Here is a 22,492-nt window from a genome sequence, read left to right as displayed (position 1 = left end):
AACTCTAACTAATATTTTTTTGTTATTCAAGTGGATTCGATTTTTCGGTCGATCGATCGGGTCGGCTAATTCAATAAAAAATAAGTTTATTGAATTATCATTGTTTTGTATGGATACAAAGAAGAAGTGAATTCTCGGACGCATGGGCCAATTGAGTGGACCAGAAACAAATTCGGCGCAACCTTACAATCAGCGTAACTGGACAATGCTTCAAACATTAAAACACAAATGTACAGTATTTACAATATTATTAACCCACATAGTAATAATAAATGATGATTAAATAGAAAACTAAACCAAATTTAAAAAGTTTGGTACCTACCTTTAATTCTGGCAACATTTCCTCACTGCATTGCAATACCTAAATATATTTAAATGTGACTTGCATCACTATACGTTATATTTAAACCACTATATACTTTTTTAAGCTACTCAATACTAAATAAATTGATAAATAAAATACAGTGATTAATATATAGTCACTTTATTACGAAAATTACACATTTCATAAATATATGGCACAAATAACACACAACTAATCGTAGAAATTCATTGAAATAAAGAGAATTAGATAATCAATATAGCAACACTATTTCAGAACACAGACCCGAAATGGCGCTAGACTGCGCAAGGCTTGGCTCTGTGGTAAACAAAATTTACTACTACTATAAAACTACGATAGAAACTGAACTTTAAGTAATACACCGGAATATAACGAGCTGACGGGACAGTATACAGGGACTTAGCCCAAACTGTCTTCCGTATGTCAAAATTTAATACTTTTTGACATAGAGATCCCACTTATTGCGACTCTGAAGTTCCCTTAAGAAGTATATAGTCCGGAGTATATAGGAATATATAGTAACGAAGAGCTCATGTTATGACCGCGCAACACAAAGTCTATAATACTGATATCGCATTCGTTATCCTTATGGATATCGCTATGGCTATCACTATTGGGAGTAACAGAGTAGCGTGGCCGTTTCGGGTTACATCTCTTTATTTCAAGAAATAATTCTCTTGTCAACGCCTCATACTTATTTGACTCGGTAGAATTCGTCATACACAGCAAAGACTGAACAATCTACCGGGTCTGATATGTTACGGGCACTAGGACAATTCAAAATCCATAAACACACAGTGATAATAACATTCAATTTTAGAGGCAGTGCCTTAAGAACACTTTAGACAACAGTACAAAATCTACTGGTTCATATACAGTATCTAAGAACTACGAGAAAAATATATTAAGAATATAAATTGTATAAAAATAATTTGTTCTATTAAATAGACTGCTTAAGTGTGCCAAGCGTGAATTAAAAAAAAAAATGATATCGACTTTTTCATACAATTAAAAAAAAAATTAACACAAAAACTACCATAAGTATCTAAGCCCAATCTACATCATATATTTTTACTGAAAAAAATAACTTGAGTAGTCAGTATAAATACTCATGGATACTGTCTTACAAACAATTTGTATTAAAACTTAGATATTAAAAAGAGTGGGGGAGTCCCCTTCTTCCCCTTACACCCTTGACCTGTGAACTAGTAGTAAATTTAGAAGCAATTAAACATATTTTCTGTTAACGTTCATAAGTGTACTTAGCTAATAAATAAAGTTATTTTGAGTTTGAGTTTGATAGTAGTGATTGACGTTTTACCTACAAAAATATTGCCATAAAGAAATTAAAAAAAATCCACGCTTAGCACAATAAATGGAATTAAAATTTATTCGAAATCAAAGTATTTAATACTGTACTATTATTTTGTACGATAATCACTTAATAAATAAAAATGCTTTGTGCAGTGCAGTATAGACATACGAAAAATTTTAGCAAGCTGCAACTTCTTTCTTCTTACTGGCTGCTGGCAATGGAGACGCATCTAGAAGAGAAACAAATAGTACAGATCAATTCATTAGGAACTCATTAACGCCTGAAACCAATAATTAATTCACATTAGATTGAAAACATCTCTATCTGCATGCCAATAACCAAACCCTACGAAGACAATCCATTTTAGGTGACGGATACAATGCAATCTCTGCACTCTTTACACCCATATTTGATAATCAATATAAACCAAATAAAACCGTACTAATAATAAAAACACTATATATCTATGTTTAAAACATATCAATTAGATTTTTAATTATTTTAAAACTGGTGTAAGTTAAAATCTTAAGAAAGGATATTGGCGCAGTTGAACTGATATTTTCATATAAAGGTCTATCCAAATACACCGATCCGACCTACCTAGCTTGTATCGACAGATGGCTATTACATCCCGTCGATTGGTTATTGGCACACTTATATAAATATTTGAATGTCTATCTCAGATGGACAAATCGGATTGAGATATTGGGTTTGGGCGTAAGCCAGCAAATCTCTATTGATACATATTTTTTTTCGAGATGACAAATAAGGAGTTGAGTAAGGACAAAGGACCCGAGCGAACAGTAACAAAAGTTCAGCGGTTAGAGTAATAATAAAAGTCGCCTTAAGAAACACCAGCCTGATCTTTGTAGTTACTCTGAAAAACCTGATTGTCAAATGTTTTAATACTTAAATAGAATTAGTATACGTAACTAAAATGTCATCTGACAAACTGTAAGTTTATATAGAAATTATTTTTTATAGATTAGTTTATATAGAGATTTTATATAGAAATCGCTATAATAATTACAGGGCAAGCCTGCACGACTATTAAGGTATATCTGAGAAATAGCACAAGCTGGTACAAACCTGGTGCACTCGGATGAAGTCTCTTCAACACCTGGTTAATATCCAGGCCAGTAAGTGTTCGTACTGCGGGTGGAATGCCTCCAGCCAGTCGGGCCATTTCCCCAGTTGCTCCATTGTCTCCAACGAGGACTATTTCATCTGTCTGCGCTAGAGGAGCCGATACCTCGGCTGCAATCTGTGAATAATGATATGTTATCAATTAGACTTGGAAAAAAATAAGCACAACCTTTGTTTGAGTAAAAAAATATTTTAACGTAGTTATCTAATATCTGGGAAGGGTTCCCAGATTTTTTTTACTTCCCAAATCCCAAAACTGACACATTGTAACTTATTTATTTATAAAATTTCTCGGCTCTCTGCTCGGCGCACTGATATATTGGTATAAGAAAATTAAATTGTAATATTTAATGTGACAAGCACTTATAGGCAAACATAACAAACACGAAGAGATAAAAAAAGAAACCGAAAATGGAATGATTTAATGAAAAATGAATGAATTAAACATCTTAAATGCAAACGATGTTTTAAATATTTTTTCTTCTTTCTTCTTCAAAATTACCTTTGGCAAAGCTTCAAGAACCAAAGCCATGATGGCTGCATTTCCATACTGCCTGTAGACCCTGGCCTTTGCCAACATCCTCTCAGCATCAGCTTTACCAACGTCCCCGATAGCTGTGGCCTCAGCTAGACCAAGCACCTTGATACGTTCCGCGTCAGCCTTGGCTGCCTCCACTGTTTCAGTACTGAAATAGATAGAAAAAAAGTTATGAAAAAGTTATATAGATGCGCCCTTTCGGGCTTGAGCTCTTGCGTTCAATCAGGGATGAGCACCAATGAATCCAACTTTCTTTTCTATATGCACAAGTGACACTCTCGTATGACGAACGAAAGAGAATCATATTTACGAATCAGATACAGATAAGGTCAACAACATACAGGTTGCAGGAGACAATGTTCCAATACTCCTCCGAAAAGACTCGACCGATGCTCGTGAAATTTATTAAGCATATTCAGTAGATCTGAGAATCGGCTACAATCTATCTTTCAAACCGCTAAGCGATTAGGGGTGTCCAGCCCAATATTATTTATTTATGTTTTAGAATTTATTTTTTGGTTTTATGTTTTTATGATACACAACCCGTAATTTTCACTCCTCTACAATTAACCACTATTTTTTTGTTAAAAGCTTATGGCATGAACGCTGAAGTTCGTATAGAGAAAAATTCACAGAACGACCTAAAACATTTTCATTCGGAAAACCGAACATTCTCCGGGCTAGCATAGCAAAATGTTTCATGTTGGTATGTACTAAAAAGGTAGGCTAGGCATTAAGAAGAAACCCCCTGGTAGAATGCGAGAGCGACGCCGGAGCCTCTAGAAAGCCTTTGTAGGAATTTCTGAGTAGTTTATATAGCTTTGTGGGGGTCGAGTCACATACCACTGCAACTTTCGGAGCAGTGGATGCGGAAAAGCATTTCCACCTCGGTTATCAATAAAAAGGAACTTTGGGAAAAGTCCAATTCTCTTAATTATCACTTCACAAATTTTTGAGATATTTCCCATTTTTTTCTTTTGTATGGTTTAATTTGTCTCAATTTTAAAAATCTTACCGTTTACCCTCTGCGATAGCTTGTAGTCTGTACGCCTCTGCTTCAGCGGGCAAACGAACCGTTGACTTCAACTCTTCCTCTCGGCGTAGAATCTCTTGTTGTTCCACCTGAGAGGATAAAATATAACTGACTAAAACCTGACCTTAGACAAAGATTCTTCCTTTGATATGGATATGATTTGGATGGATGATTTGGATATTATTAGTCGCAATTATAAGCCATATGCAAACACAAAATATTACTTACAAAATTATAGTTAATTTCATCTTTCAAAAGCTTAAACAATGGATACAAAGTAATAGCCGGAAACAAAAACTTTCATGGCGAATTTTGATTAAGTAAATAGGAATGTTTGAAAATATGTATGAATGTATATTATTATTTAAAAAAAAAACATATTTCAGATTCAAGTGCTGTATGACCACTTGAATCTGAAATATGTTTTTTTTTCCGGCTATTACTTTGTATCCATTGTTTAAGCTTTTGAAAGATGAAATTAACTATAATTTTGTAAGTAATATTTTCGGCACATTAAGTGCCGAATACTCGGATCCGCGAGCTAGGGATGGCAATGGTTTAAAAAATGAATGGGATCCTCGCACGGATCCGGGTGAGCGGAAACGCTACTATAACCCCCCTCCACTCGGATCCGAGAAAAGAGCACTTATTGTGTTAAAATACTATGGGTGTATGCTAGATTTATATACAAGAGTGATTTTTCGTCCCATATCAACAAATTGTGTTTACGCTGCGATAAAAAGAGACAAATAAGGGTAAGAAATTACCTCAATTTGTTTGCGACGCTCCACGACTTCGATCTGAATCTCTTCGTTTCGTATCTTCTGTTTGATTTTCGCAGCCTGCAATTCGTATGCTAAAGCGGCCTCGGCTTTCTGAAAAAATAAATAAATATCATGGAATTTGACAATTTCTATTGACAATGCTGTCAAAGTTCTCTTCAAGACACCAATCCAATATCCAATCAGTTTTATTTACTATTAAACTTATTCGTCTCATTCTGTCAAGTTTTGTTAAGATGTGATAGAAAGAGACAGGGAAACAGACTAAGATAGTACGTTAGAAAATCATATCGCTTGATTCTGATGTCTTTAGGCGTTTATATACTTATAAGTCTACTTGAGACCACTGGGAGCCACCAAAAAAATGTATGTAACGAAACTGATTTATTTTTCATACATAATATTTAAAATCATTTATTTAATATTATTTACAGTTTAAAAGTTATTCAAGAAATCCTATCAGTCTCTAACTAACATCTTCAATAAGAGAGAATAATTACGATCGCGTACCACCTATCACTATTTTATCTATCTAGAGAGATAGTTATAATTTTATCTAACAGAAACTTCATACAAACCTTTTAAAAGCTCTTCCTATCCGCTAATAATTTGAAAATGAATCACAAACGATTCGAAAATCGTTTAGGAATGAGTCGAATTGGAAATAGTTTCCGGTCATTTATCAAAACTGCTTTCAAAAGTTTGTTTTCGAGTTACTTTTGTCAGACAAATTTAATTTAATTGAATGTATACGTAAAATATGAAACCTTTACAACAAAACATAATAAATTGAAATCAATATAAAGCTTAGAATAAAAATTTCAAAACTATAGTCACTTTTCATCCGACTAAAAAAACGAGAGAGTTGCAAATACACAAATATTTTCCAATTCAAGTGTGCGAAATTTCGCAAATATATAATTTTTTTCACAATTATTACATTATCCTTATTTATTTATTAATTATTACCAGAATTCAGAATATACCAAGATAAACATTTTTTTATAGGTACAACAAATACAATGTATGTCATATTTACCATTTTATTAACTAAAATCAAAATTAAAAAAAAAACACTTTATACGATGCAAAAACAATTACATTTTGTATTTAATTTGTAAACATACAAAAGACAACAAATCCTTATAATAGCTATTAATCATTTATTTTAAATGTGTAATTTTATTTAAAAAACCTAAAGCTACTTACAGCAGTATTGACTTCCTGATCGAAGTGAGCCTTCTGCAGCTTGAACAGCCTAGAGTTATCTTCGATTCTCGTGTCCATTGAATATTTCACATCCATTGCGTTCTTTTCGCATTCGGCTTCCTGGAAACCCACAATTAAATAAAGTATATTATTTTAAATTATACTACAAAGGAAAAAGGGTGTCAGGCACATATGGTTGATCACTTACTAAAAAATAACTTTAAAACTTTTCGGGCCTTTGTATTTTTATATAGCCTGATAACTATTAACAAACGAGATTTATGTTAGGAGCTTTTTGCAATACCGACATATACACTTTACGACGTGTTAGTAAACTAACTACAATAATTCAATATTTTATTTCAATCGAATTAAAAAAAACATTAGTATATATATCTTGTTCTCGCCTTTTTTTAAATAACTTAGATCGTTAACCGTTTTATTTCAAGCGAGGCTGGGCCTTTTACTGTAAATTTAGAATCAGATATCCTGGTGTCGATACGTGGGCACTCTATATTGGCGTCCTTTATCTTAACACATACCAAAGATTAACCATATTGTTATTAATTAATTAATAATTTTGAGAAGAGTTCTGTTTAACCTTGGTTAAATCTCTACAATTCAATTCAAATTAAATCTGACACAATTCTTCATTACTCTAATCGCTATCATATGTCGGATAAAAGAGAAATTTCTTAACTTTAAATGTATTAAAAAATTGGAGCAAAGTAAATGTCGAGTGGCCTAATCCATTTCGACTTACAGTTCTTCAAGAAAAGAGCTTACCAATTTGTAAAAGACCGGCAACGCAATCGCAAGTCCTATGGCATTAAGAGTGTCCATAGGGGGTAGCATCATATCAAGAATATAATTTATATGCCAATTTATTTTATATATTTATATGCTAATATATTATTATTTTATATTAGGTACTTAGGTTTACAGCACGCGGACTACACGCACTAGCGGACAGAAAACTTATTTTATATGTTATTAATATATATTTACACGAATATATCGTGAAGAGTGAACCCGGAAACACATAAATATCTATCGAATTACAACAAAGTAGATCAAAGACGAAATAGACCTATTAATACTCCATTACGCCTAGTTACCCAATTGTCCAAACGGCATTGTCGACATTGGCCTTAATTTGAAAGATAATTGCCCTTGTTCTTTTAGGTATATAACATACAAACAAATACATAAAATATTTTTTTTACTAGTAGTAAGCTATAGTACTCATGTAGACGTAGTAATGTTAGTACGGCTAATGCACCAACATATATAAAAAGTTAACACAAATTGTTTCCTTCAGGCCTTTACAATACGTAGAGTCACGAGGCTTATAGCTTTGTTTTTGTTTCTCTGATATATTTTCCAAGGCTTCGAACTGAATCATACCCCGTAAATTCTTTAATATAGGCGATATTCAGACATATAATTACACTCCTCCTGTTAGTTATAAGATAAATCCTAATTATTTTTTTAGCGTCTGACGCGAAGACTAACTGTTGTGGTCTCTGGCAGAAATACCAGCGTGCTGGAACACGTCTGCTCCCATGATGCTGAGCCAGGGCCAGTTACTACCATAGCACGCACACATTACACACTTAAAATGTACCTTATTTTATTCCTATTTTTACTACCATATTTTCTTTTTTGTTTGATTATTATAATTGTGTGTTTCGTTAGTGATAAATGTCACGTTACATTTATTTTGTATCATTAAATTATTTTTTATTAAATTAATTTTAAATCCAAGATATGTTTATTTATAAGTTTGATTTCCTGTAATGAATGTTAAATCAACTTTGACGAACAAAGAAAACAGAATTAGGTCAAGGCTAATTATATTCTTAAAATGAACCAAACCGTTGATTTAATGAAGCTTTTATTGAACTCTATATGTTTAATTGGATGGAATCAAAGCATATGTACTATATATGTACTTAAGGTAATTGAATTCATTAATAAACTACTCGTGCCATTATAAAAAAGTTAATAAACCTACTGGAGCAGCTAGGTCACCAAGAAAAAAAGTTAAAACCCTTTAAGTTAAAAGCCCTTGGACACCTGCACAGCCGGGTAGGTTGTATGCCTTTAAAGGTTTTAGGTTTTAAAATATACTGGCAGCTGAATATACAAAATAAGAGATGCGTATTGCCTTAATGTAGGTACATAATATAAATATTATTTTGTTTAACCATCGTACAAGCACCCAATATTCTATTAGAATATATATTATACATATAACATACCCGTATTCCAGCATCTCTATTGGCCTGTGCTACTCCAATATCCGCGTCTCTTTTGACAACCGCCGTCTGCGCCTTGCCCAAGCTGGCCAAGTACTGCACGTCATCGTAGACGTCCTTGATCGTGAACGAGAGGATCTCGATGCCCATCCGACCGACGTCTGGAGCCGCCACTTCGCGCACCAGACCAGCGAACTGGTCTCTGTCCTTGTACACCTCTTCTACTGTAAGAGTTCCTAGGAAAGATACGTATTGATAAGTTGGTGCCTAAAAGTAAGCTCAAAGGTTTCTGGTGTCCATGATGTTCTTTGTACATTTGTTTTAATAAAAAAAGAATATGATTCAGTATAACACAACGTTTGTTTAACATTGCTGGATATAAATTCCATTTCATAAGGAATCCAGCGTTTCACCCCTCTGAAGATTGAAGACCCTAATTTATAACATGCCTAAAATTTTGGTACCACGTTCTTCTCGTATTTACGTAATGAGCCATTCCTAAAAGTTTCTTAGTTAGGATAATGTTTTTAAGTTATTATTTTTTCAAAATTAATTATTTTTTAATTCTTTCTTATCAGTATTTGTCTATTGTTGTAGCGTTTTCTGAGTTTAAATTTCGAACCTGTATAATACTGGCGTGATCTACATCAGAAAATAGACTGTAAGTAATGTAAGCGTAAATACGAATAATAAAAATCAAGCGGCTGTTTATACTCAGCGAAAATAACCTTTCAAAAGGGCAAATATGACACAATGTATGAAAAATATTAATGAACTGATTAGAGATAGATTAATATAAGTTAGTCATTGACCGTTGAGTGAACTGACAAAAGTTTTGCTTCATGTCAGTAACTATAATGTAAAATAGAGTTAGTCTGCTTGTAAATATTTTAAATTATTACTGTTTAATATTTGTTTTTTTTCTCATGTAAATTTTAATTAAAAGTAATGGTAGCTCACTGTGTTGAATAAATGTATAAATAAAATGTTTTTGAGTAGCAGTAGTTACTACACAAACTTTGTAGTGTAACAATGATAAAACATTTTAAAACCACATTGTTATAATTTAAATATAGACCACTGTATATTAAAAGAATATATATTTTCTTAATTACAATAGCAAAACCCAACAGTTTTTTCCCTTTGTCATTATTTCTGGGTTCAATACTCGAAATACCAGTTGTAATTCGTTCCAGTCGGGTTTTCTATAAAAACCTATGACAATGCGTACTGGTACTTAGTATAAAATACTTTTATAATTTTACTATAAAGGCTTCATAGTTAAGTTGGTTGCAAATGTACGTCATTCTTAGATTCCAAACGTTTGTTAGACGTTAGTCTGACACGCTGGAATTGGAATGCTATAATGTTTTATAACTGATAACAATTCTAACAAATTCCTTTAACTGCGACGTTCTACAGAGAACAATAATCACATTTATAGAAAAGCGATTCTTATCACTATTAACAATTCATAACAGTAGTTGCATATTAAATGCATAACATTGTAAAGAAATGTCGTAATTATTGACATAACAATTTATAGTTATTAACAACGTCTAAATCTCGTTATTTATACGACTACTATATCTGGGCTGTCGCAATATCTCAGTGGCGATGGGCAGGCCATTTAGCGCGCATGGACAAGAACTAGTACCCGAACGATCCTTACATGGAGAACTCGGTAAACCAATAGAACTAACGACATTGTCAAGGAGGTTGGTGAATGCAGAGGCCAGTGCATGACTTCCTGGAGGAAGCTGGAAGAGGGCGCCTCAAACTCAAAATAATAGATCGCAAGTCAAGGGCGTAGAGAGAAACGAAACTCTACGCCATTCTTCTACGTTCAGAAATAAACCAAATTGGCTGATGATTTTTACTACAATAACCTGGGAATATAAAATAAAAGATATAGCGGGGAAAGATTGGAGAATCTAAGCGATGTTAAGAGGGAAATTGAAGAATATGGAATAGGCCTTCACTCATTTGGAGGAATATGAAATATAATTATAACACAAACTTAATTTTTTTTTTTAAATTTCCACCACAAACCATTTTATATCCAAACACAATCATCATCATATATGTGTCAAATAATCATGTCAAACGCGAAATAAATTATTACTTATTTGTATACAAAATACGAATTCATCTCATTTTGTATATTAATCTCAACCACTCACATTAATTTTATTGCGTTATTTATATGTTGAGCGAAAGAATATAGTAATTACTGTATATATTATGTGTGTTGGTAATAAATATAAATATTGAATACTTACTTTTTAACATTAAGGTATGTCAGCCCAAATGTAAGCCCAATAGGAATAAGCGCAAACCGAAGCATTTCCATAATTATAAACACTATAACGACTTGGAAGACATCAAATTGGCAATACAAAGACACTTGATTAGTCAGGATAAACTTCAGAATAATTTATTATAAATAATTTTAACTACCTCTTTTGAATGTCTAAGACAATTAAATATAGATCATAAAAATAACCGGTTCAAGCTAACAATATGTCAAGTAGTAATCAGTGCAAATTTTATACTAAATAGATCCCTGAATACGCACACTGCGTTGCAAACACTTCCGTCATAATATATATCTTTATCTCTGCATTTGATAAAAATGCGGCATGATCGTTATCATTTTGATTTTTTCTACAATCTTTCATACATGTACGATTGTAAAATCTATATCTGGTTTTACTATTTATAATTAGAATCAAAAATGTATCTGCTTTATTTAAAGGGCACACCGTTAAATCAAAAAAACCTTTCTTAACGGAAGCTAAAGGGCAGGTCAATAGATCACTTGACCTTAGACGGTTATGAAGAAATGTACTACAATTATGTATAAATAAAAATAAGACATTACAACCCTGTTTTGAGTTTTTTTCTTTCTTAATAGGCAAGTAGGTAGGTTCTCTTAATCAGATTTCTGTCTGTGACTTTTTGTGTCCAAGGCATGTTGGTTTTTATACGATATTAATAGAATAATATTTACGATAAGACGTAATTAGTGACGTCCTTGACATGACCTCAATACTCCTTTAAAACGATAACTCTTAAGTGGGATTAAGGGTACAGGGTCGAACTTTGAAGTTATAAAACAAAGATTCATAGTAGCTATTTACTAATAGCTTGTTAATATGAAAAGGTCCCAGTAGGCTCCGAATCGCCCATTACTACCGCGAGGACATATCCGGACTATTGGACGCTCAGGCCCGTTGACACAAAACCTAGCTAGACCTAGCAAATAAAGTTCCTTTTAAGGATTAAGGGCAAGTTTGACACTCCCCTGATGCCTAGGTTTTCGAGTACAGATCTGCCTGATAGGCTACTATGTAGGGGTGATAAGAAAAAAAACATATATATATATATAATATATTTTTTTAAGTATTTTTTCAAAACATTGTTTTATACATGTACCACTGACTAACTGTTATATGTGAATTTAGGACTAGCGATATATGATAACTTTAACAAAACCCATTTCTCATGAATAAAGTGTTTATATATTTAATATTTTTTTGGAATATCCTAGTATTCAAAAAAAAAAATAAAATACGTTTATTTTGGAACATAAGATCATCTAGGTATCACTTATTCCACGTCAATCAATTCGAACTTGTAGGCATCCCTACAAGAATTATTACGTCTCTGTACACATTGAATAGCCTACGCTTCCTTCGTTGTAACACATTACAGAACAAAGCGATCATTCATTTAAATAATGACCTAGTAAAATACTAGGAATAAATTAAACATTTTGGTATGACAAGTACGCCATTTTTAGTAACGAGTCTAGAACGAAAAAAAACAATCACTGTCCGTAAACAAAGCAACATTATTATTCGTAGAATGTCCAAATGTATTTTGGATCAAATAAATCACTGAACGTGCCGGATTTCGCTTGTAAAATCGAATTATATTTAAAGTGTCGATTAAAAAAAACAAACCAGCGGCGCTACAACCTCTTTAGGTCTTGGCCTCAGATTTCTGTACCTGTTTCATGATCATCTCAATATAATATAGGCAAAAAGACAGCTTCCTGTGTTTGGAATACCGTCGACTTTTTGGGTCTAAGGCAAATCGGTTTCCTTCACCGTTCGAGCAAATGTTAAATGCGCACATATAAAGAAAGTTCATTGGTGCACAGCCGGGGTCGAACCTTCGACCTCAGGGATGAGGGTCGGACGCTGAAGCCACTAAGCCACTGCTTAATAAATTTGATTATAATCGTAAATATTCAAGATATTGAAATATTTAAAACTGTTATTCAATAGTCCCAAGATTCTTGTCAGAGATAATTATTATATTAAAATTATTAAGACAAATCGTTTTTAGTGTTTACTGCCCAACAAAAGTTGAAAAAAAGGGTTTTAGCATTTTTACAGTTTAAATTAAATAAAACATGTATTATATACAGGAAAGAAGATAAGGTTAAATAAAATACATAATAGAAGATGCAATCCTCTATTATGTATTTCCTATCTGCGGTAGAATGTTGTATTTATAGCCTGTTCGAAACACTATAATGTCGGCTCAGGGGAACACGCCGTATCTATCATTGATTTAATGTATATACCTATTATAGTAAAACAATAGACTGATGTGTAAAGATAAGATTGGAATGGATTGAACTGATAAAGACGAATTAACAGTTAAATCCTTTCAAGAGATTATCGAAGTTCCTAACTCTGTTTAAGCCCTCATCAAAGATTACTAGAATCTAACCTTGCATCATCACGACGCAGGCTTCTGACCATTCTTAACTGAATATATATTATATAGAAGTAAAACCATAAGAACTCCCACTGAAATTTTTACAACAAAATTCTTTAAGAACAAATAGTTTTACATTTAAATAAATCATTATTATATAGACTTAAAATATTTCTGTATATAGCCACACCACACGAAACATACTTTTTACACAGTCTTAATCCATTTAAGAAGTATAAGATAATAAAAATGTAACTATCGTAGTTTCAAACTCAATTTAACCTAGCATCGGAGTTAACTGGAATCTAATAAATTAGCCTCATCACGACAAAAGCTTACAACTTTCTTTACTGATTAAGTATTATATAGAAATAAAAAAAAAATAAAAAAATTCCCAATTTACTATTGAGACCATATGAAGTGCTGAATTATGACATTTAAAAAAAATCCATATTGTAATTTAAACGGAAGAAAAACTTTTCTTCATCAATAATGTTTTTACTTCCACGGTTCTTCGTTTAAATTTAGTTGGCTAAAATTTTTCAGAAAATTTATAATTTAACCAGAAAAATCGGTAGTCCCGCGAAGCCGGGTCCCGCCGCTCGCGACGGCAGCGGCAGGACTGAACTCCCAATGGAGTTTTCACAATATTGCTATTGAAAACCGATGCTTACAGATTTCCAATACAAAGCGGGTATAATGCAGTATAACAGTATAAATATTACTAATTTAGGTAGATTAACGAAATAATATTTAGTTAATGAAACTCTATACTGATTTTTATGGGTTTAGGCTAAAAACTATTTTTTTTTTGCAAAATGATGAAAGGTGACATAGATTTTTTTAACTTTCCTAACAAGACGATCATTTTTGTTGACGACTAGTTTACCTCCACTGATTTTTATAGGTTTAGGTGCAAAGACGTTTTAAAAATGCTGAAATAGAATTAGAGATCTTGTCTTATTACAATAAAAAGAAAAACATGCTTATCCGCTATTTATAAAGTCTAATGAACCAGATGGACTAATGTGTAAGCCGTAATCACTAAGAGAGTTGGCTCTTTGAATATGCATAAACCGCAATAGTTTGCATTTTGCAACGTATTAATATTAAGGCCAATAAATCATACAGAGCGAACACGTAAGCTTTACAAATAAACACAGTATTTAGAAGCAATAATGTTTTATTATTGTTTAGTTCCTATATTGCTATATATAGTATATTTGTAAACGCATATAAATTTTAAACAATGTTGCATCAATAATGATTTTACGGTCATGGCAACAAGGTGTATTTATTTTGGGCCAAAGTGGCGAATCATTAAACAACGACAGAGCTTTGTCATTTAAAAATATATAAATATCAATTTACATATTATTGTACAGGACCTGGATGACCGAGCTTAGCTCGGTATTTTTTTTATAAATCGTGTTTTTTGGAAAATATATTTAAGTACGAATTACATACTAATAAAATTATGAAATATGAATATAATTATCGAATAAAGATAATATTCATATTTGAGTTTTCATATGACTGACATCTTTAAACGAGCAATTCTATGTTTAAGTTGATAAAACACAAATAAAATGACATTTTCTAGAAATTATTCCTAGCTAAATCGATTTATCTCCCCCGAAACCCTCTGTATAGTGTATACTAAATTTTATGAAAATTGTTGGAGCCGATTCCGAAATTCCAATTATATATATATATATACAAGAATTGCTCGTTTAAAGATATAAGATAAGATAAGATATTTTAAATAGATATTTAAGTGTCGAAGCAAAGTACCGTATTTACAAAATAAATATAAGACACGGACTAGGGATAAGTAGTAAGGTCGCAAAATAAATCGCAAAGCTCATTAAACGAGATCCCTTATAGAGGAAATACTTACAAGAAAACCGACATCGTGTTGACCCAACACGAATGAAAAATAGAACAGCCATTTAAAGAAAGTTTCATTCGCCAACAACCCTTTTGGTCAGCGAAATGTTTTACGAACTTTCATATAAAACCGGGGTTTCAAAGTCGTCAAAAACGTATATGACATATGGTTACTGTGCGTAGTCTCAAAAGCATCAATGCTTTAAGTTAGTGTAGTATTTCAATAATTTTAGTTCCTTTATAGCTATTTATATATATAGTCTATTTGAAAACGAATATAAATTTTAAACACCAAAAAAAACTAGGTGTCCTCAGTACTTGACTTGCGAACTGGTTGTAAATGTAAATTTGCAATGAATTTAATTTGTTTTTCTTGACGTCCATAAGTGTACATGTTTACCTATATGAATAAAGATATTTTGATTTGATCATTTGATGTGATTTGATTTGAGTATTTACATGAAGAGGCCGCTGTTGGTAGGCTTTGGCAAGTTTTCTTTCATTTCTTAGTCGATAGAAACGAGAGCGCGAACCAATAGTTTTAGACAAATGGGATGGAAATCGCTTCTGAAAGGTTTCATTTTTCTATTTCTTTCAAGGAAGAGACTTTATTATAGACATGTATGGACTTTAATTTGCTGAGATATTCAATGCGATGCCTAACCACCTGGTTTCATTGGCTTCAAAACTACGCGACGGCGCGTGATTTATCATAGGAAAACAAATCTCCAGTCCAATCACACTTGTCAACACACGATGCGATAGTTATCATAAATAAAACGAAAAATCCTTTCTTTCGTTTGATATTCCATAACAGTATATGTTAGATATATATTACGCGAATATCATTCAATTATAATAGGATGTTTAAAAATAATAACAATACAAATCGTTAAATGAATTTTGTAATACATATATAATTTATTTCTGTTTTTTTGGTTAGCAACTAAAAAGTACCCTAGCCGACGAGCATGCATGGTGAATGTTATGAATTTGGATGAAGACCAAGTAGTCAGTGGCGATCCGTGATCTCCCTACCCCTTGGGTTTCTCGTAATATATACAAAAATATTTTATATACTACAAGTGATATTTTGAGAAGACTATTAAATATTCATGATTTTAGATTAAGATAGATCACACCTGACGAGGTTATAAACGAACGCCAAAACCGCGTTAAACGTTTAACACTCTTATCTTTACAATTAACCTTTAGAAAGCTTCTTCAAATCTATAATTAATACTTTAGATTCAAGTAAAAAACTTTCCTCACTTCCTTGTTTTTAAAACTCTCTCTTCTAACTAAAGAATATTAGTGTGCCATCGATCATGGGTATCTTAATTTTATTAGGCAGAAGGCTCATTGATGTTAAGTGATACCACGCCCATGGACATTCACTGCCAGAAGGATAGCCAGTGTCGACTTTTAAAATTGGTACACCCTTTTCTTGAAGGCCCTCTAGTGCTTAGAAACTACTTCTAAGCTACTTCAGTAGGTAGCTGGCGCACGGCGAAACTGCCTTCAAAAACGCTAATTTGTGGAACAATAGACTACTTGTAGTACAAAAACTAAGATATTCCGTACGTCACGCCCCGTTTTATTTCACCTAAAGGAATGTTTCTTATAGTCTTATATTATATTAAAGTGAAAAAACTTATTCGCATTCATGGTTTTCAAGTTAGAAATCAGAAGATTTATTAAATTGTGAAGTAGCGTTGGCGCACATGGAGTGTAACCTGATGACTTATATTGCAAGTACCGGCCATAGAAGGCTTTTAGGATATATACAGAAAGTTTATATTATTATCAAAGCGACGCATTGCTTAAGTTCACACGACAACACATCATATTGACTGGCATTTCTCGCATCTGGGATTAATAAAAGAAAAAACTTATTCAAGTATAAGTTTGAAGAGTTTCCGAATAAATCATCTCACAAACTTTTTTCGCTTATGAAACTGTCATTGACAGATTCGTCTGGATATTAATGACGTAATATTGGATAAAATCTTCGCCCCCGGAAGGCTGATGGGTAAAAAATGTCTGACTGTGATTGGCCCTTTGGATGAAAAAATAGTCAGAAACCTAGGAGGATTATAAAAGCGAAGACAGACTGGAAAAAAGAAGAAAAGAAGAGCGACAAGTGGAGAAGTTTGGCGGAGGCCATCATTCAATTAATTTATTACAAAAAACCTTATCTTACATTGAATTGAAAAACATTGAAAAACGGCTATTTTTATTTAAATTATTGGATTCAATAATCGGGAGGGAATTTGGATAAATGAGTCTAATATTGCAGCAATATCAATATATATTATTTACGCTAATATATGACATTGTTAAATTATTTTACCAAAATGCCTAAAAAAGGCAACAAAACTATATTAAATATCCTTAATTATTATATTAGTCTTAAATAATTTTAGCTTCATTCTCTTAAGTGTCATGAACTCAGATGAACGTTATTGGATTATTGAAGGTGAGATAAGGTCAAGTTCTTGGTTACTGATAATTTAATAATAATAATTTTATTGATTGCGTAAAACAATCATGTCAGAACTGTCTTTCTGGAGCCTGTCACTTCCCAGTTGCAAGTATTGTGTAGAAATATCGAAAATTAATGATAAATAAAAAATTAATAATGAAACACATTAAATTAATCATATGGAAGGTAATATAAATTTGCTGTGATCTTTGAAGACTACACACTATATAATACTTTTAATAGTTTTAATATACTAAATAATATAATGTTTTAAACGTTAAGTCGAAATTCATTTAAAAAAATACGTATGCAAAGAACCACCTCAAGAACACAAGAACATTTTAAAGGCCCGCAACGCACTTGCGAGCCCTCTGACAATATAAGTGGCTATAGGCTATATAACTTAAAATCAGGTGGCTCCCCTGCCTGTTTGCTCCTTGAACAAAAAAATAAACCGATAAAAAGAAATTTGCGACTATTCGGTATATTACATATAATTTATTCACAACAAAAGTCAAATTACTTCAAATCTGTGGTTCTATGTGATTTGCCAATATGAATATATCTATAAATTAACAGACCACTTGATAGTCTGTAGTAATATCATAATCTTTAGTATTTATGTAGGAGCAATGCTTTTAGTGGCACCGCCCAGTGCTCCGACATATAACTATATTTATATGTGTAAATTGTTTTAAATGTACGTATTCCAAGTGAAAATATTTTATTACTGTAAATGCCGATAGCATTTTATTAGAGCGACATATTTTCCTAACAATGAATGTTTCACTGGAAGTTTATTGTTCCAGTATTTCCTTGTTCTAGATCAAGACTGAATGACTGAAATAACATTACTGTTACAGGCGTCTGTTGGATTGTTTTCATTAATTTTACAAATGGTTTATACCAAGTAGATTGATGTACTAGGGTAAAAGTGGGATAGATGCCCCACTTTCTGTAAGCTGACTATAACTTTTTTTTTTAAAGCACTATTCGAGTGAGTTAACTATTTGTAACAACTATAGTCTTTATACTTACTATCTACTCATATCATTATTCAATGCATATTGTAGATTTGTAGATATTCGGCTCAAAAAAAAACTTATTGTTTGAGGATAGACGCCTACTGTATGGGATAGTTGCCCCTGGCAAAATTTCGACATGAGTATAGATGCCCTACAATGGGATAGATGCCTCCGTAATAAAATAAAAAATTCGTAGAAAATTAAATAAAATGTTTATTTGCTTTCTTAGTTGCAATAATATATTATAAGGTTTTCTTATCTAAATATACCGTAAAACTGAAGTAAATGGCACTTTTATAGGAACAAATGGCTGTTTTTCAATCATTATTTGGGTAAACTTAGCAAGTTAACAACGTCTATTAAAAATTATTTAAAACTTTACAGAACTAAATTTAGGAATTACCTAATAAAACTTAAAACAAATCCGTCCCTTAAGACTTCTTTGGGAAGAAACAAACCTTCATTCTTAAAAAAAAAACAGTAATCAAAATTTTCAAATAATCAACAAATATAGAGATACTGTTTACTTTGGCCAGGTTAGCTTTTAGAGCTGCAAGCTTCTTCTTGTGTCCACATCTATTACAGTAATCGCCATATAGAGTGCAATCTTCGTGTAACCAGAGTTTACACATCAGGCACTGAATCCAGTCCGCCGTGGACTTGGCACTTGCATAGTCATCATCAAAACATTATCTGCATTGAGTATCTTCTTTATCAGATTCAATCTGGTCAGAATCTGATTCATCGAACTTTTGTTCACTTTCAGAGCTAAACCTCGGTCTTTTCTTTTTAGGAACTGATTTTTGGTTGTTTTTTCTAGGTTTGTCTGGTGTTTTCTTCTTATCTTTACCTTGCAACTTAGCCTTAGCTTTCTTAGATTTAATATGTTCTTCTGAAATTAAAACGGTAGCACCTTGCTTGCCTCTTTTGTATAATGGAACAGGAATTTTCGGGATAGGTGAACATTCGTTAAGATATTTACTTGGAGTTATGACTTCTACAGTTTCAGGCTCCCTATTGATAGTTGACGACGATGGACCAGGCTGGGGCTCAAAATAATATGAATTCACATCAGCATTAGCGTCGAGTTCCTTTGCATATGGTTGGTCTTGAGCAAGGTTTCCTTCATCTAGATTTTTAATTTTTGGGACCTGTGAATAAGTCATAGAGGATATATGCCTCTAAGGGCATCTATACTCAGTCAATAGTGGGGCCTCTATCCTTTTTAGTGGGGATAGACGCCCCAGCAAATAAATAAAAATACTTGAATAATTTCGTAATTTTATAAACACACTATAAATATAAATGATACATACTATTTAAATAACAATACACACTTAAAATTTACCTTCGAAAACGAAAGTTCTGAACACGTCAAAATGTCACTGTCACAAGAATCATGCAAGCGCGAAAAAATTTTGCAACGTTTTTTAACTCAAGCGGCGACTCGTGCAGTCCTGTCGAAACCCGTGCGCGGCCTGAGCCGTGCAGGGAGAGGTCTGTCCGAGGAACTTGGTACTAGACTGTGAACTTGGTTTTAAATTCTCTTTTTTTAAGGTGCGGCGTCTATTCTCCAAGGGCGTCTATCCCACTTTTACCCTAATACAATTACTATGATGTTTTAATCAAAAAGACAGACAAATTATTATTATACACAATATTAATAGACATTTTCTCTCGGCCTCCACCCTATCTTCTTTGCCGATGAGTAGGGATGCCTACAGATTCAATTATATATAATAACCACATTCTTTTTATTTTTTTAATCAGGATATTTAGGTAAAAAGAAAGTGCACTAGCCCTTACTCCTGAGTCCTGCTTTCGACATGTTAACGGTACTTGACAATTGACTTGAAAATTTTGTTTTAAGAAAGTGGTCAAAGATGACAGAGAAAAAGGGTTAGGCTATGAAAATGCGTTTGCTTGTATGTAGGTTTGCGTTGTGTGTGATGTGATTTGGAGTGGTCGGTGTTTCTTTCAAAAACTATGGTTGGGCTTAGGGTATGTTACTGCCGTATGCCAAAATCTAATACATTTTTCAGTCTCATTTCTGCACCTTGACTTTTGTGACCATAATAAAAATTATAACTACATATTAGGAACATACTTCCGTGGTACTCACATAGAATACCATTACAAATTATTAATTACCTTAACAAAACTATGTATGGTAGATTCTTTAATACATATCAATCTATCTAATCAATATATTGAAAATATATATCGTTTTTAAAACATTTAAAAAAATTTGAAAGTAAACTTGAATATCCCATACTTAAACGAATCTCTTTAAATATCTCTGAAAAAGATAGCGTAGGTACATAGGGTAACAAAAACTAAATTTTATTCGTCAACATGTTTAGAACGGAAATAATTGAATTTGTATACGCGTCCTCGGTTTTGTTTCTATAAATTAGTAAACTAAACAAATATGTCGAAAGTAGAAATGTTTATATAATTTAATTGTTTCTCAAATAATAATTGTTATTTTACAACACGTTTATTGTAACAATAATCACATTGTAACAGGCACTAGAAAGTTAAGACAGGCCTTTGTCAAGTTCAGGTTGTAGGTTTATACAATATGTATGAAACTCAATATCCGACGATCATGTCCTAATCCAATCGCTCCTGAAGCTAACTGACAAATATTTGTAGTAATAATGTTTGTTTATTCTTTAAAGACGAAATTTAGGAGTTTAAAAATTTAATTAAAGTTCTTCTTACCTTTTAATGACAATATAAGTACAGCCAACAGTTAATCCAATTTTAAAAACACTCATCCATAGCAACGACATAGTGAAAACTAAAATTTCAATATTACACTAATTCACTGGGGAATTGTCATGGCCTTTATACGAACAAAATCCACAGACAAAAAAGCGCGGCAAATATTTCACTAGATTACAATTGAGTATTCCAAATTGAAACGAATGAAAACCTCTTTTAATAAGAAATATGATCACAAATTACAGTCGCGATTCTTAATTCAAATTACAACGTTCGAACACAACACAAATTAAAACAATTAATTTAAGTGAAAATGAAAACAATGGCGCTTGTTTACGAAAAGGACAAAATCGATACACAAGACAGTATAACGCAAATGATCGTCACTGAATGTTCGAAGTCGCGAAGGTCCTTAGCAATATAAACTCCACGTTCCCCCATTACTTTGTACATTTCCTCAACTAGAAGTAAGAAGTAGTAGTAAGAAATGTTTTATAAACATCTCGTATATATATGTATTGTATATTATTTTTAGAATAACTAACTAAAATTAAAACAAACGCCAAAAAACTAAAAACATTCGCAATGGTTTCATACTAGTCATGTATAAATAATCAACCGGTTTTCAGATAACATAATATACGTCAATAATACGTAAATTGGAATTATTTGTTACGCGTGAACCAAATATGAATAAAGATTAAAATTTTGTCTATGCGCTATAAGTATAATTTAAAAATATGATGTAATAACAGGCATTTGTATCTGCTATTAATTTTTACATTATTTACTATGATTTCAACTATAAGTCTATTTACAAATACCTTCAAATGTTGATCTACGCTACTCTATAGTTATTAGTTACCTATATCCATATCTTTCTCAATTGTTCCTTTAGTTTTAACATAAAAACTTAAACAATCAAATTAAAATTGATAAGGTTTTTAATAGTACAGATAAGTATTTATGTTAAAAAAGTGTAATACGAATGTTTTAATTGA

General features: G+C 32.2%; 1 protein-coding gene across 3 annotated transcripts in view; it reads right to left on the bottom strand.

Annotated features, from left to right (window-relative positions):
* Positions 1 to 468: 468 nt before the first annotated feature.
* LOC111000406 (flotillin-2) overlaps positions 469 to 22,492 on the bottom strand; it is a 152,989-nt gene continuing 130,965 nt past the window's right edge. The window contains exons 1-8 of one of the 3 annotated variants that reach the window (XM_022269942.2): positions 21,489 to 21,847; positions 8,631 to 8,863; positions 6,367 to 6,486; positions 5,143 to 5,250; positions 4,358 to 4,464; positions 3,307 to 3,490; positions 2,748 to 2,922; positions 469 to 1,887 (exon numbers count right to left, since the gene is read on the bottom strand). In XM_022269942.2, the coding sequence (XP_022125634.1) occupies positions 1,835 to 1,887; positions 2,748 to 2,922; positions 3,307 to 3,490; positions 4,358 to 4,464; positions 5,143 to 5,250; positions 6,367 to 6,486; positions 8,631 to 8,777 (894 nt within the window). In that variant the 5' untranslated portion in view covers positions 8,778 to 8,863; positions 21,489 to 21,847 and the 3' untranslated portion in view covers positions 469 to 1,834. Of the gene's footprint in view, positions 1,888 to 2,747; positions 2,923 to 3,306; positions 3,491 to 4,357; positions 4,465 to 5,142; positions 5,251 to 6,366; positions 6,487 to 8,630; positions 8,864 to 10,909; positions 11,177 to 21,488; positions 21,848 to 22,492 lie in introns of those variants that run through there. The other 2 variants (XM_022269863.2, XM_045631027.1) reach the window with 2 other exon arrangements.

The sequence above is a fragment of the Pieris rapae genome, chromosome 14, assembly GCF_905147795.1.
Source record: "Pieris rapae chromosome 14, ilPieRapa1.1, whole genome shotgun sequence".
Taxonomy (NCBI): domain Eukaryota; kingdom Metazoa; phylum Arthropoda; class Insecta; order Lepidoptera; family Pieridae; genus Pieris; species Pieris rapae.
Note: the sequence above shows the minus strand (reverse complement) of the source record. Positions and strands in the feature narration are given on the sequence as shown.